Source organism: Tachysurus vachellii, chromosome 20, assembly GCF_030014155.1.
Source record: "Tachysurus vachellii isolate PV-2020 chromosome 20, HZAU_Pvac_v1, whole genome shotgun sequence".
NCBI classification, from domain to species: domain Eukaryota; kingdom Metazoa; phylum Chordata; class Actinopteri; order Siluriformes; family Bagridae; genus Tachysurus; species Tachysurus vachellii.
The window spans coordinates 14,838,950-14,852,790 of NC_083479.1; the positions used below are offsets into that span (position 1 = coordinate 14,838,950).

The following is a 13,841-nucleotide window of genomic DNA, read 5'->3' on the forward strand; positions in this document are numbered from 1 at the left end:
TATTAAAAAATATCGAATTAAATGTAACTAGAAACAGCAGGTATACAGCAGGTGACCTAATGAAGTGTTTACTGAAAAACATTAGAGATGGTTTAAAATATACTTCAAGCTAAAAACAATTGATTATTAAGTTAAATGTAATAGGTTTCTAAATGAATGTCATTCAAATTAAGATCCTTTGACCTTATGTTTACATATCTTTTGGGTGGTGTGTAAACTTATCTACTGATATTATTACTATTGCTCAAAATTTGTTTTCAATAAATTACATTGATATGTCAATGCTGGTTGCAATTAATACTATAAGGTAATTATTGTATCATTTATAATATAATCATTTAAATGAATGAGAATATATTTATTATTATTGTTATTATTAATAATAATAACAATAATAATAATAAAGGGGATTGTAGTTGTAGTGACCTGGCAACCCGTTGACTGAGCCATGTGTTAGCACATAGCTAGCTGGTTAGTGTGTTATTCATTATCAACCGTTTTTGCTTGTCTGTCATGCAGTGATCTGTTTTCTTTAACCCCAGGTTTAATATACTTATTTTCTTTACTGTAAACTGCAGTGACGAGACTGTCGTCCGTTTAAAAAAGAAAAATGGCAACGATTACAGTTCCTGAGAACGTTAGCGTCTTTCTGCTGGACATTGAAGGAACCACGACTCCTATAACGTTTGTAAAGGTAAGAAGGTTTGGGTGTCCTTTTGATCAACAGCAGTATAATATAACCGCACGGATATGTTTTGACTAACGTTTATTTTCCATGCAGGATATTTTATTTTCATATATAAAAGATCACTTGGAAGAGTATCTGGGTGCGCACTGGGAGGAGGATGAGTGCAAGCAGGATGTACAGCTCCTAAAGAAACAGGTCATGTACTGCAGCGTTGATTTACATTCACATGCTTCTCTACTGAATAGTTCTACATTCATTTTATTGGTCCTAGTAGCAGATAAACCCACCATGTTTAATTAAGGTGGGATTACTCAATGCAGCACATTAGGTTGTTCTTGTCAATCAATGAAACTGTAGTTTGGATTTAGTTGGTGGTGTTTGCTCTGACATGATATTGACATAGTGCATGCTGAGTTCATACAGACATTTTAACCACCCTTACGTTCAAGTTGTGTTTTAAAACCTGTTCACAAACCAAAAATAACCATCCAGCAAGCAGACATTTATGTAGGATTACAGAATAAAGGATAAATAATAAATTGCGCATTCAAAATACACAAGAAAACATATACACGGGACGAAATGTACATTGTACATTTACAGCATTCAGCAGACACCCTTATCCAGAGCAACATTTTTATCTTTTTTTTTTTTTTTTTTTTTTATACAACTGAGCAGTTGAGGGTTAAGGGCCTTGCACAGGGGCCCAGCAGTGGCAGCTTGGTGGACATAGGAATCGAACTCACAACCTTCCCATTGGTAGTCCAACACCTTAACCACTAGGCTAGCACATCCGCATGGTCATCCGAGGCTGGTTTTGTGCCGTTGCGGCCAAAGACGGGAAACAATAAAGTTCTGACAGGATCAGAAATTATTGATCGGAAGCTCAGAGTGTGAGTGAACACTTGTCTGAAAATCCACTCTATCATTATGTGATCTTTATTGTATAAGCCGATATGGAGAGCATTATCACAGAGTGCAATATATAATTCATCTGATTGGTATCATCTTGTAAAGTGTGACGTAATAATCTCATAAGGCCACTGTGATGGTACAGTGATAAACCATCTTAACACACATACCAACACCACACACACACTGGCATGGCAGAGTAACTGAACATGATCCAACAGCCAAATAATAAATCTGGCCAGCTGTTGTTCTTTGAGGTAAAGGTGCATAGCCAAACATAACATGTGCACCCACATGGATGTATCCAGCACGTATCTGTTGCTGCGTAGGCAACTCTTAGATCTTAGAGTTTGCATGTTGTTTGTAATGTTTTTCTTTAATAGCTTAAATATTGAAGAGAACATTTTTACAGCTTAGGATGTTGGATTTTCTCCCTTTGTAGAAGAGATGGTTCTCTCTATCTTTTTTCTCCCAGAGTTAAAATCTTTAGGTAAAAGACCAAAAACTTCTACTTTGAACCCCGGGGTATCTTTTAGAAAAGGTCAGCTGGTTAGCTCCGATCATGACATCATGTTAAAGCTTTTTTTTTCCAAAGCTGCAGGCATCTCAAAGCTACACTAAAGAGTAGAATCCAGTTTTCTAATCTTGAGGTTAAAAGACACAGATTAAAGATTAATATATACATACATAAAGTACATACACACAGACATACGGGGATATAACCAAGGTTGAGTTTCAAAAATACATTTAAAAATGTAATTTAGCTAAAACAGTTTGGAAACTGGTTAAAATTATACAAATTCCACAAAAAGTATAAAGCAGATGAAAATTTCTCACTAGTTTTGCTCCAATAACAAATAAAATAAATGCCTTACAAGTTTAGTAAGTTCAAAATCTAAAAATCTTCTACTCCAGAATCCTTTTTTTCAACATATTGATTAATTTGCAATCTCACTTTGTATCTCTCTTATTCCCTTCCCTGATTGGTTGCTGACTCTAGTTTGTCACAGTTTAGCTGGATTTCTTATTGTGCTTAACATTAGCATGATCATTTGATAATGCTTAATAACTCACAAATTTCCAGACAATTCTGACCTCACATAGCTGACTGTAAATTACTACTACAGGATTATGAGAATGACTCTGAGCAGCTCAGGAACATCAGATTGATTTTTTTAATGTTATTGTTTGAGTATTTTATTGTCCCCGTTCTCAGTAATCATGTTCTCTCCCATTAAGAAATGCATGGACTATAGCTTCAAGTTAGTATTAGGAAGCAATAATAGTAGGCTGTAATGTTGCAGTTTGTCACCTGATTCAGCCATATTTTATTGGAACATGATTTTTTTTTCAGACCGAGGAAGACTTAAAGCAGAATAGAGCATGCGCGGTTCACGCCGTAGACCAGACGGTCCATACGGATGAAGAGAAGGCAATCCGGGAGGTGGTGGATAGCGTTCTGTGGCAGATGGCCGCAGACAGAAAGACCACCGCTCTCAAGCAGCTGCAAGGCCACATGTGGAGATCAGCTTATGCTTCAGGGAAGATTAAAGGCGAGTAAGTATGGAGAAGCTTTAAATTCTTTGAAGCACCTTTTACATAAATGAATGAGGTGAACCAATAAAAAGTATTGTTTTATTTACTATTACTATTAAAGTAATATTATAATTTTATATTATTTTAATTACCTAAGAACATATTTTTGCATGCATATAACATATAAGCGGGTACAGTTACCTCTTCTGGACATATGTGTTTGTGTTCTGACACAGAGTTTATCAGGATGTGGTTCCTGCTATAAGAAGATGGAGGCAATATGGTATAAAAGTCTACATTTATTCTTCTGGAAGCATAGAAGCCCAGAAGCTACTCTTTGGCTTTTCAGTTGAAGGAGACCTATTAGATGTAAGTTAAATTTTGGCTGCTTTCATATAATATGTGGTGATAACTTTTTATGGTAGGTTTTTGTATATTAACATCTTTCTAAATGTCTCGTGCAGCTATTTGCTGGTCACTTTGACACCAACATTGGTGCTAAAGTGGAGAGTAAAAGCTATGAAAAGATTGCACAGAGGATCGGCTGCTCCCCAGAAGAAATTATGTTCTTAACAGATGTCACACGAGGTGGGTGCAAAATACTCAGAAGGCTGCTTTCTTCTCATTTCCTAATAAGTTTGGATAAACCCCACATCCAGAGTGCATTTAAAAATGATAATGAATGTCATTCAGAAGTTAAGACTCTCTGATAGTAACCAAATCTTTGGCCAGTCATACAGTTTACAACAGCTTAACATGAGCCAAGTCATTCACGTGGAAACAAAGACCAAATTATTATAAAGGCAGTTAAGTTACTCACTCATTGGATGGCCATTTTAACTTCTTATTATGCACATTCAATTTACCAAGCTTTTTTTTTTAAGTACTAATGATGGTATCCCACTTACCAGCTAGAGTTCAGATCATTTTTTGTGCTCCAGTTTCATGTTTGTAATAAAAAGGTGTTCAGATTATTTTGACCAGTACGGCACTCTTCTGAAAAAACAATAACCTAAAAAATGTAAAGTGGAAATTTAAATAGGATGGTCTGTAGAACTTTAGATTAATGACTTCTGAATCAGGATTAGCTTTAAAATAGCCCAATATTAACACACAGTATTGCAATATTTCCTAAATGAAAATGTTTCTGTTGCATATGTATATATTGGGAGTTGTCCTTTTAGCCAACAATATAGAGCATGATGCATACATAGATAATACATAATTAATATACAGTCCGCTCTGAAAGTATTGGAACGACAAGGCCAACATTCTGTTTTTGCTATACGCAGTAGACATTTGGGCTTAAGATCGAAAGACGATAGATGCATCTTGTAGTTCGGCCTCTTTATTTCTGCCCTCAAAGTCTTTTTCAACCGTTGCTTGTGATGCCTTCACCCCTGCCCTTTGGAGGTTGTTGTTTTTGTGATCTATGCCTGGTTTTTAATAAATCAGTGGTTTCTTTTTCTTTTTTTTTTCCACCAAGATGCTTTAGTTTGTCTCGGCTCAGAAGGGCTTGCTTTTCTCCTGTAGACAGCTCTCTGGTTTCCCATAAACAGCTTTCTGTTGGTTAATCCTTTTTAACAACAAATGTAGTGTTCACAGGTGAAACCCAGAGCTCAAAACAAGAGTAGATATTCAGAACTAGTAACTGTTTAAACAGTCAATCTAATCTTTTGATCGATTGAAAAGTGAGTGTGTCCAAACAACGTATGCCATAGTCTAAGTTGCTTAGAACTAGTTGTAAATATCAGGAAATGAATCCTGAAATTCGAGTTGGTCAGCTCATGGTCATACCAGAATTGGCCCTACCATTCCAATACTTTCAGAGTACTTTAGCTCTGCGTAATGTACTGTATCATATGAGTAGGGTTGGGTATCAAAAGAAATTTTCCGGTTCCGATTCCGGTTCCAGTTCTCCCTTACGATTCCCGGTTCTGATTCCGATTCCATAATAAAAGAAATGTGAAAAATAATGCACAATACTGAAACAATTCCATTTGTGTTTATTAATCACTCTTTAAATATTTTAAACAGAGCATTTCAATTCATATCAATTTAAATTTAAATAAATCCAACATCAAATTTAACATCCAGAATTACAACTTAGCAAAACATTTATAAATTTTTCTGAAGAAAAATTAACGTCTGCTTTCTCTGGGAGAAGACGAGACCTTTCCTGGCTTATTGTATCTCCAGCTGTGGAGAAAACCCTCTCAGAGGGGGTAGATTTGCTTCATTGTTGTAGCTTTGGAAATGAATCCACACTTTATATATTTTTTTTAGACATGTTTAACACAAAGCGTACCTCAGCACAGCAGAATGAGTGACTGATTTATGTGATAAGCTGCGTTAATTTGGTTGCGTGACTATAAACAGTGTAAACAATGAATATACATGAGGTAAGAAATGGCTATTTAAAGTGACCACTCAAAGCGCTTTGCCCGTCATCGCATCGGAACCGTGTTTGGAACCGAAACTTGAAAAAACTGAACCGGTTCTGAATAAGAACCGGTTCTCTGTTCCCAACCCTACATATGAGAGCCTGAACGTAGCAGCTATTACGTTGAGCACTTATGTGAGAAGATTAAGTCAACACTCCGTCTTCTCACCTTGCAGAAGCAAAAGCAGCAGAGGATGCTGGGCTGAATGTGGCCCTGGTTGTACGACCAGGTAACATGGAGTTGACTGAAGAGGAGAGGAACCATTATAGAACCATCACAACATTTAGCCAGCTGGAACTCAGCAAAAACGCTTAACAGATAAGGACAGAACAGTGTCAGCATTCCTCAAGTGGACTTTAGTAAATGTAGGCTGACACTGGATCACAAATTTGTAGCTTGTTACTTGTGGGGCTGGGGAGGGGATGTGATGCAGCAAGTGCCAAGTGCATTGTAATTGTACCTAATTAAACTCCAGGTGCTTGCATATGTTTTTTTTTTTTGTTTGTTTGTTTGTTTTTTTTGTTTTGTTTTTTTAATTTTATTTTTAAACAAAACACAATGGAGTTGGTTTAAAATATTGTTGTTCAGTTTGAATGTTTACAATGCTATGAAACGGTATTGATGTGCAAGTGTAAATTAAGTTATTAATTATTCATTCATTTCCACTGTAATTGTACCTCTTCCTCCATCTAGTAAACGTGCATTAACTCTTAAATGTTATTTCAAATATCTTTATGTAAATCTGTCATTGCAAAGTGCGCTTGTGTGACTTGGAAATGCAACATTTATGTATACCTCAATGGTTTCATATAAGAACTATAGATAGTAGACAATTTATAAAGAAACAACCCTTAAAAAATAGGATTTCTAAACTCAAACTGGAAACTTGCTATATTGCCAAGTATGTGTTTTCAAAATTACATGCATCACTACAGAAAATTGAAGCAATTAGTAAAATCTCATGAATGCATCTCATTTTCAAAGATACTGATATGACCAGTCTACAAAAATGATAACAGTGCTTTGCCAGTGTTTTTAATATTACTACAATAGCTGAAGTACTGGTAGTTCAGCAGTTAAGGTTCTGTATAAACTAAACAAACTAAAGGTCAACAGTAACTGTCAATAGATTCAATTGTTTATTTCTAATGTATGAGAGCTGCAATTTCAACACCTTTGAAGAAAACATCAATGTCAAGCTCTGGTAGAATATCATTACAGTATGATTAAAAAACATACTGTTTTAAGGATTAATGTCAAAGATGTGCCACACTTTCAATTATTACTTTGTTTATTTTGTTGATAAGTTGATTATAAAATGTGAAAACAACTATTGTTATTTAAAACTGCATACTTAAAACCCATTTTCAGACATGGACCTACTTTTACATTTAGACTTATTCTCTTGTAGTTGATCTAATGTCCTTTCCAAGTAATACAAATGTTGTCTAGTCACATGTCTAATAAGGCCACGTTCACACTGCAAGTCTTAATGCTCAATTCGGATATTTTGCTCAGATCTGATTTTTTTGTTTGGCTGTTCACATTACCTTTTAAAATGTGGCCTATATCAGATAACAGTGTGAACTGTTTGCTGTTTCGAACTGACCCGCATGCGCAAACGAACAATAACAATGACGTCACACGCAGCACGCCGTTGCGCTAAAGTAGGCGAGGTTATGGAGGAAGTAAGCATTTTCGCTTTTCTTTCTAAATGTTTATGTAATGGCAGCACAGACACGCAGTGTTTTGAAAATTTTCGGATGTCGAGGGCAACTTTTGATTATTTGATCCATTCTGTAGGCGTAGTCACGTTTGTGTGCGTACTCGCTGGCGCATAATTGTGACGAAGGTCGATGTAGATTGACGTAAAAGTCGCATCAAATCCGCCTTGGTTGTTCACACTGCGGCCACATTAAAAAAAAAAATCAGATTTGGGTCTGATTCAGGACCACATATGGAAGTGGTCTGAATCTGATTTGAAAAAATCAGATCTGGGCTAGATTTGAGTGTTCACACTACTCCTGAAGAAGTCTGACCTGGTCACTTGACCCCAAAAAAAATCAGATTTGGGCCACTTTTACCTGCAGTGTGAACGTAGCCTAATATGTACCTACAATATCTATACACGGATTTTCCATGTAAAACACTTGCAGCACAACTGCTCTTTGTGCTTCTCATAATCTTTTTTTTTGTAGTCTACCTGTGAGAAAGAAACATATTCCTTCACAGATTACTCCAGAGAGATTACATTCAACAGACATGCATTATTATTGAAACTAATAAATAATGGAAGTTGTAGTAATTCTGCTATAGAAACAGAACCGGAAGAGTCTTATAGCTGGTCTGATTGGTACTCTGAAGCCTCAGAGAAGCTCTCTGACAGGCTCATTGGAGGCTCCTGATCATCACTGCACACGATCTCGAAGTGATAATGACGGAACTCGATAGCAAACGTGCCCAGGAATGCCAAGAGGAACATGACCAGTGCCCACTGTGCCCGGGCAGCATGCATGTGCAGACGCTGGGCCATTAAAGCAAAGTCTGATAAAGTGTCAAGATCATAACATGGGTAAAGTGATCTAAACTGTTATCAGTATAACAGCACATCCCAAACTGTTTTAGTAGTTAGTTTTAGTACAGCAATTTGCTAATAACTAATATTTGAACTTAAATTAAACAGACATGCTTTTTTACTACTTACAGTCCCAGCAAAAATATTGGAATGACAAGGACTATTTTATTAATTCTTTGAAGAGAGTCTTCCCTTACAAGCCTTTCTTTTAACTTTATTGTGAAGTTCATAGAATAAAAATTTGCAGCTAACTAACACACTGCGTAACATCTCCTAATGACTCACACATGGTTAAAAATAGTACTAGAATAAGCGCATTAATATAAACCTATGACTTGCACAGCTGTTATAAAAAATGGATCGACAACTTGATTCAAAGATTAATTTTTAAATACTCAGATTTTACTTGACTGAAGGATACAAAGCAGCATGCATAAAGTGATTGCTCCAGACAACAGGAAGCGGGGTATGCCAGCACGTCTCCCTTCGTTCCTCAAGTTGACCTTCAGAGTCATGAATGACTGGACCCAACAAAACAATGTGCCCAGGCCAAATGTCATGGATGTGCCAATATTATGGAGCTCCTCATCATTTGACAACTAGATAACAAACAGAGAAGAAAATTGATCACTTATTTAAATATATTAATACTACACGGTAATAAAGCCACTGCATTATATGCATAAATATTTAACTTGATTTAAATAATATGAACATATAGACACAGACAAAATAGTCACCAAGATAAAACTGATAAGACCGATAACCCATACCATACCTGGAAATTCCCAACTAAGGTCATACCAAAGCAGGCCAATGACAGAGCTACCAAACTGATGATGTTGAGCCAGGGTTTGTGTACCCGTGGCTTCAATTGCAAGTATCTGAGGACCCCGAGGATGAAGCCTGGCAATATAAAATGGTTATATTAAAACTAAGCTAACAGTTGAGGAAAGCAACTTCTCAGCTTCAGAAGACTGCTCTCTCATGAAATATATTCTAAATACTAAGAAATGCAGCATGCATTTACGTTTTTACAGGATTTTCAGTGAACTGGTATAACCCTGCTGAACCTTGCAACAGCCCACAATTCTCTGTAGAAGTTGGAAGATGATGGTGGGAAGGCAAAGGTGTGAGTACCTACATTCAAATATTAGTTGCTCAAATTGAAATTGTTCTAGTTTATTTAGCATACATGCTTCATTATTAACACAAATTAAATATGTAAAAAAAAATTCTATATGTACACTGTATGGCCAAAAGAATGTGGACACATCCATCACACCCATATTTGCCCATTCCAAAACCACAGGCATTACCACACGTTTAGTCCACACCATTTCTGTTATAGCCTTCTCTACTATTCTAAGAAGGTTTTGCACTTGAATTTAAACAGTGGCTGCATTGAACTATGCCCATTTGACCACTTATTGAGGTCGGGAACTGATCTCGGGTGAGAAGGCGTAGTACACAGTGAAGGTTACAGGTTATTTTAAAGGTGTTCAGTGGACTGGAGATCATGGCTCGGGCAACCCCAGTTCTTCCTCATCAAAACATGGCAAACCATGTATTTATGGACCTCACTTTGTGCACTGAGGAATAATGATCTAACAGGTTTGGACCCTTTATTTCCACTGAATGAAAATGTTAAAGCTACAGCATATAAAAACATTCGAGGCAATAAGGCCCACATATGTGTGTCATTTTCAGGCATTCACATACTTTTTGATATATAGTAGATGGTGTTTCTAATATATTTTCCTATTTAATAAAATAAAATTTGCCAGAAATCAGCGATTAGATCCTTATTTATCTAGTAGGTGAGGGAATAATATTCAACTAGTATAAACATATTCATAGCACTTATTCATAGTATTTATGTATTTTTTAACAAGATGCTAGTGTTCATTCAATTCATTCATTCATTTTCTACTGCTTATCCGGTGTTCATTCAATATAAATTATAATATAAAAAACAAACAAAAAAACATTACTCTTACCCACAAAGGCTGCCATGTTTGTGACTTGGCTAAAAACACAGCTGGCTGGTGGAGCATCGCCTGCAATGCTAAAAGATATGAAAGGTAGTAAAGCAAGATTCCAATAAGAAGCAGATAAAAACCTATTCTTGTGAGAATACCATTCAGTTATACCTTATATATGGAGGAGACTTTGAAACTGATTTCCTGTGGAAAAACAAATTTATTTGAAATTTATTTGCAGATGTATATATCTGTAATATGACTAAGATATTTTGATTCCAGATACAAAAGAACATTAAACTTACTTATATTCAGAGCTTAGTGGTATGATTTTGTCATCCTCCACTGCTATAAAATAGCTGTTTTCAATATATAAGAAAGATTTACCTTCATCATTCTCTCAAATCTTTAGTCAGGTCTTTTCAGTCCATTAACACAGACAAGCAGTCGGTAATCATACACAATCAACTTCAGTATCCTTAAATCGAATGGCAGTGCATTGTATGTAACACTACAGACAGAGAACATACTGGTTTTAATACTCACACAACCCACAAGCCTGCTGCTGTGAAGAATGAAAACATAACAGGAAGAAATGTCCAAGGGCTACACTTCCTCATGGCTCTTAATCAAGCTCGACCTGAAAGAAAATAGTTCAATAAAACTACAACTTAGATAAAACTGTGGTTGAATAAAAACCCCTTGAACATTCTTAATGCATATGTTGAGCCTTGAAGAGCCAAAGCCGTCTTTCGTTTAGAGTAGGACCAGTATGATACGAGAAAACAAATTGGGAGGATGGTGAGTCATTGTTAATGCATTTGTTATGAAGCTACAGTATTGTTGCAGTGATGTGGTTGCATTGGTGACTTTCTTTCGGAAACGTTTGCTTTTTTTTAACCACAGCACAAATTAGAAAGCTTGTAAAGACAAATTCAGGAAAGGTAATCCCACCAGACTACAGCGTTGCTATATAAATCCAGCCGTAATGATGGGGTTAAGTGAGGCTCTTACCATTCCAAAAAGGCGTATTTTGTTTTTCTGAAACCAGTCTGTGCTGTCTCCTTGCACCATAGAGATGCTGTGGAATGACCTCAAGACAGCTGTTCACACAAGACATCCTACAAATGTGTCTGAGATAAAGCGGTTTTGTAAATCTTTTGGTCAAAAATTTGCGTGAAGTCCTTGCTGCCAAAGGAGTTTCGACCCGCTATTAACTCCAAGGGTTCACATACTTTTTCCTCCACTGTGAATGTTTAATCTGTGTGTTCAAAAAAAGTCATAAAAAATTCAAATTGTTTGTGTGTTGTTGTCTTAAGCACATTGTTTTTGTCTATTGTTGTGAATTAGATGAGGTTCAGGTCATGTTTAATGGCAAATTACTTCAGAAAACCAGTTTATTCCAAGGGTTTTACAGTACATACTTTTTCTTGCGACTGTAAATGAATTATCCAGTAACCAGCAGTAATTAACTACTTATCTATTTGCAGTGTCATTGCAGAATTGGTGCTAAACAGGTTTTTCAAGATGATTTCCTTGATTTATATCTAGTTCGTTGTCTGGTACGTGTTTAATTGGTGAGCCACAATGCAATGCAATGCAATTCGCCATGCAAACTTGTCTATTTACAGTAATATGCACAATATTAATATCACCGGTCCTTCTATCACCAATATCTGTTTTGTATTTGTACAGTTTATTTAGCTACTTATTTGTTTCATTTGAACTCTAGCGATGTTCTTGAATCTCTAAAATAAAACTCTTTCTGTCTCGATGAGTTCTCCCTGAGTCCATAAGAGTTTCCTCTCACCTTTAAAAAACATGTTAGTAGGTGAATAGCCAGCTCTTAATTTGCCCACATGTGAACTGCATGCTTGTGTGTGTGTGTGTGTGTGTGTGTGTGTGTGTGTGTGTGTGTATAGTGACTTGTGATGGATTGGTGTCCCATCCTTTAGTGGTCACTGAAGCTAAATGAATAATATATCTTAAAAAATGGTCTCTTAAATAATGACTTACCAATTAATTACAAAAACAGGAGTTCATAGGCTGCCAAATGTTTAAGCCTAAAGGATAAATACATTTCATGAAAGGATCAAGGTAATATAAGGTAAATGTTTTTCCTGCACAGATATGGTCCCTAGTTAAGGGGTGTGTAATATCTCTTCCTAGTTATCTATTTTTCGAGCTATTTTTCCAGTTAATCTGTGATGTCTAATTTGGAGCTGGATAACATGTTTCTGGTCCAGACACTGCAGTTCCTCAACTCATGTCCAATGACTCAGGACAAATAACAGTAATAAAACAGAATAAAACAAAAACAGCTTGCTTCTTAATAACACGTCGTGATAAGATAGATTTAGCTCTTATACTGAGGCTACAATAAAACAAAAACTGTAAAGCAGCGGTAATAAGTATTGTACAAAGCCAGACATAATGAATTATGCTTAATACTATACTGAATGCAAGTCTCTGTCTGTCTGCCACACGGCTCATAAAATGGAGGCTAAACTACAGAAGTGCGCTGCGTCTTGTATATTCAGAGGCTTCTTCCTGGAGTGTTATGCTGAAAAGTGTACCTTGTGATAAGTGCACTTTTGTTCGGATGTAATCCTCGTCTTCTCTTCATTTGATGACGACCGGCTCCTGTCTCGTGGTCCGGCTGGATGGAGGCAGTATGTGTGAATGTATCACGCTGGCTTTTACATTACAGAACATACAAACCGGGGCAGTTTACAGGAAGATTGTTAGAGTGCGTAAAAACACCTACAGACAGAGAGGCGGATGTTTTGTACAATCCATTCTCTCGTCTGCTCTCTGACAGGTCTGCCTGTCTGTCTCTCTCTCTCTGTCTGTCTGTCTGTCTCGCTCTCTTTCTCTCTCGCTTTCTGTCTGTCTGTCTCGCTCTCTCTCTCTAACTCTTTCTCTCTCGCTTTCTGTCTGCCTGTCTGTCTCTCTCTCTCTTTCTGTCTGTCTGTCTGTCTCGTTCTCTCTCACTCTCGCTCTTTCTGTCTGTCTCTGTCTCTCTAACTATTTCTCTTTCTGTCTGCCGTCTCTCTTTTTCTGTCTCTCTCACGCTCACTCTCTCTGTCTCTCTCTGTCTCGCGCTCTTTCTGTCTGTCTGCCTGTCTCTCTCTTTTTCTGTCTGTCTGTCTGTCTCACTCTCTCTGTCCCTCTCTCTCTTCTGTCTGTCTCTCTCACTCTCTCTCTCTTTCTGTCTGTCTCTCTCTTTCTGTCTCTCTGTCTCTCTCTGTCTGTCTAAGCCTAATCCATCATCTGTCTAAATTTATCCATCATCAACCAAAGGCTCTTCTAGACTCTTGTTGTTTGTGAACCAAAATTAATTCAGAATTAGATATCCAGGGCTTTTTTATTATAATGTTGAGTTGATTTATGATTATTATAAATTATTGATTGTGAAGTACATCACAAATATTTTATTTTACACACATGTAATGTAGTTCAGGTCAAGCCCTTCCTTTAAAATCTTTAAGCTATGTAAAATATAAGATGTATAAATTTGTTTCCTGAATTTAGTCTCTCTCTCTCTCTCTCTCTCTCTCTCTCAGTTGTAATCTAGCAAATAATCCCAAATTCATGAATAAAGTTAGGAATGTGTACTCAGATTGTGTCTTAAAACCTAGTACTCTTGTTTATATCTCTGACAGCACCAACATGTAATGCATGTAATGTTATTTATATGCAGA

General features: G+C 36.6%; 2 protein-coding genes across 2 annotated transcripts; one reads left to right on the forward strand and one right to left on the reverse strand.

The window, feature by feature from the left end:
* The first annotated feature begins 433 nt into the window (after positions 1-433).
* enoph1 (enolase-phosphatase 1) lies at positions 434-6,295 on the forward strand. The gene is made up of 7 exons (XM_060896684.1): positions 434-471; positions 579-694; positions 782-883; positions 2,955-3,157; positions 3,373-3,505; positions 3,601-3,724; positions 5,756-6,295. Exons 2-7 carry the CDS (start codon positions 611-613, stop codon positions 5,893-5,895), a joined length of 786 nt encoding a protein of 261 aa, XP_060752667.1. The 5' UTR covers positions 434-471; positions 579-610; the 3' UTR covers positions 5,896-6,295.
* Positions 6,296-6,853: 558 nt separating this feature from the next.
* tmem150c (transmembrane protein 150C) lies at positions 6,854-13,013 on the reverse strand. The gene is made up of 8 exons (XM_060896686.1): positions 12,714-13,013; positions 10,684-10,777; positions 10,443-10,496; positions 10,309-10,341; positions 10,156-10,223; positions 8,934-9,061; positions 8,577-8,754; positions 6,854-8,124 (listed from the first exon to the last, which is right to left on the reverse strand). The coding sequence occupies exons 2-8, from the start codon at positions 10,755-10,757 to the stop codon at positions 7,916-7,918; spliced, it is 744 nt and encodes a 247-aa protein (XP_060752669.1). The 5' UTR covers positions 10,758-10,777; positions 12,714-13,013; the 3' UTR covers positions 6,854-7,915.
* Positions 13,014-13,841: the final 828 nt, after the last annotated feature.

Coding starts and splice junctions, on each gene's coding strand:
- tmem150c (XM_060896686.1), bottom strand. CDS start 10,757: ATGAGGAAGTGTAGCCCTTGGACATTTCTTCCTGTTATGTTTTCATTC. Junction 9,062..10,155: donor AAACATGGCAGCCTTTGTGG/GTAAGAGTAATG, acceptor TTATATTGCCAG/GCTTCATCCTCGGGGTCCTC. Junction 8,125..8,576: donor CACTTTATGCATGCTGCTTT/GTATCCTTCAGT, acceptor ACACTTTATCAG/ACTTTGCTTTAATGGCCCAG.
- enoph1 (XM_060896684.1), top strand. CDS start 611: ATGGCAACGATTACAGTTCCTGAGAACGTTAGCGTCTTTCTGCTGGAC. Junction 884..2,954: donor TACAGCTCCTAAAGAAACAG/GTCATGTACTGC, acceptor TTTTTTTTTCAG/ACCGAGGAAGACTTAAAGCA. Junction 3,725..5,755: donor CTTAACAGATGTCACACGAG/GTGGGTGCAAAA, acceptor CTCACCTTGCAG/AAGCAAAAGCAGCAGAGGAT.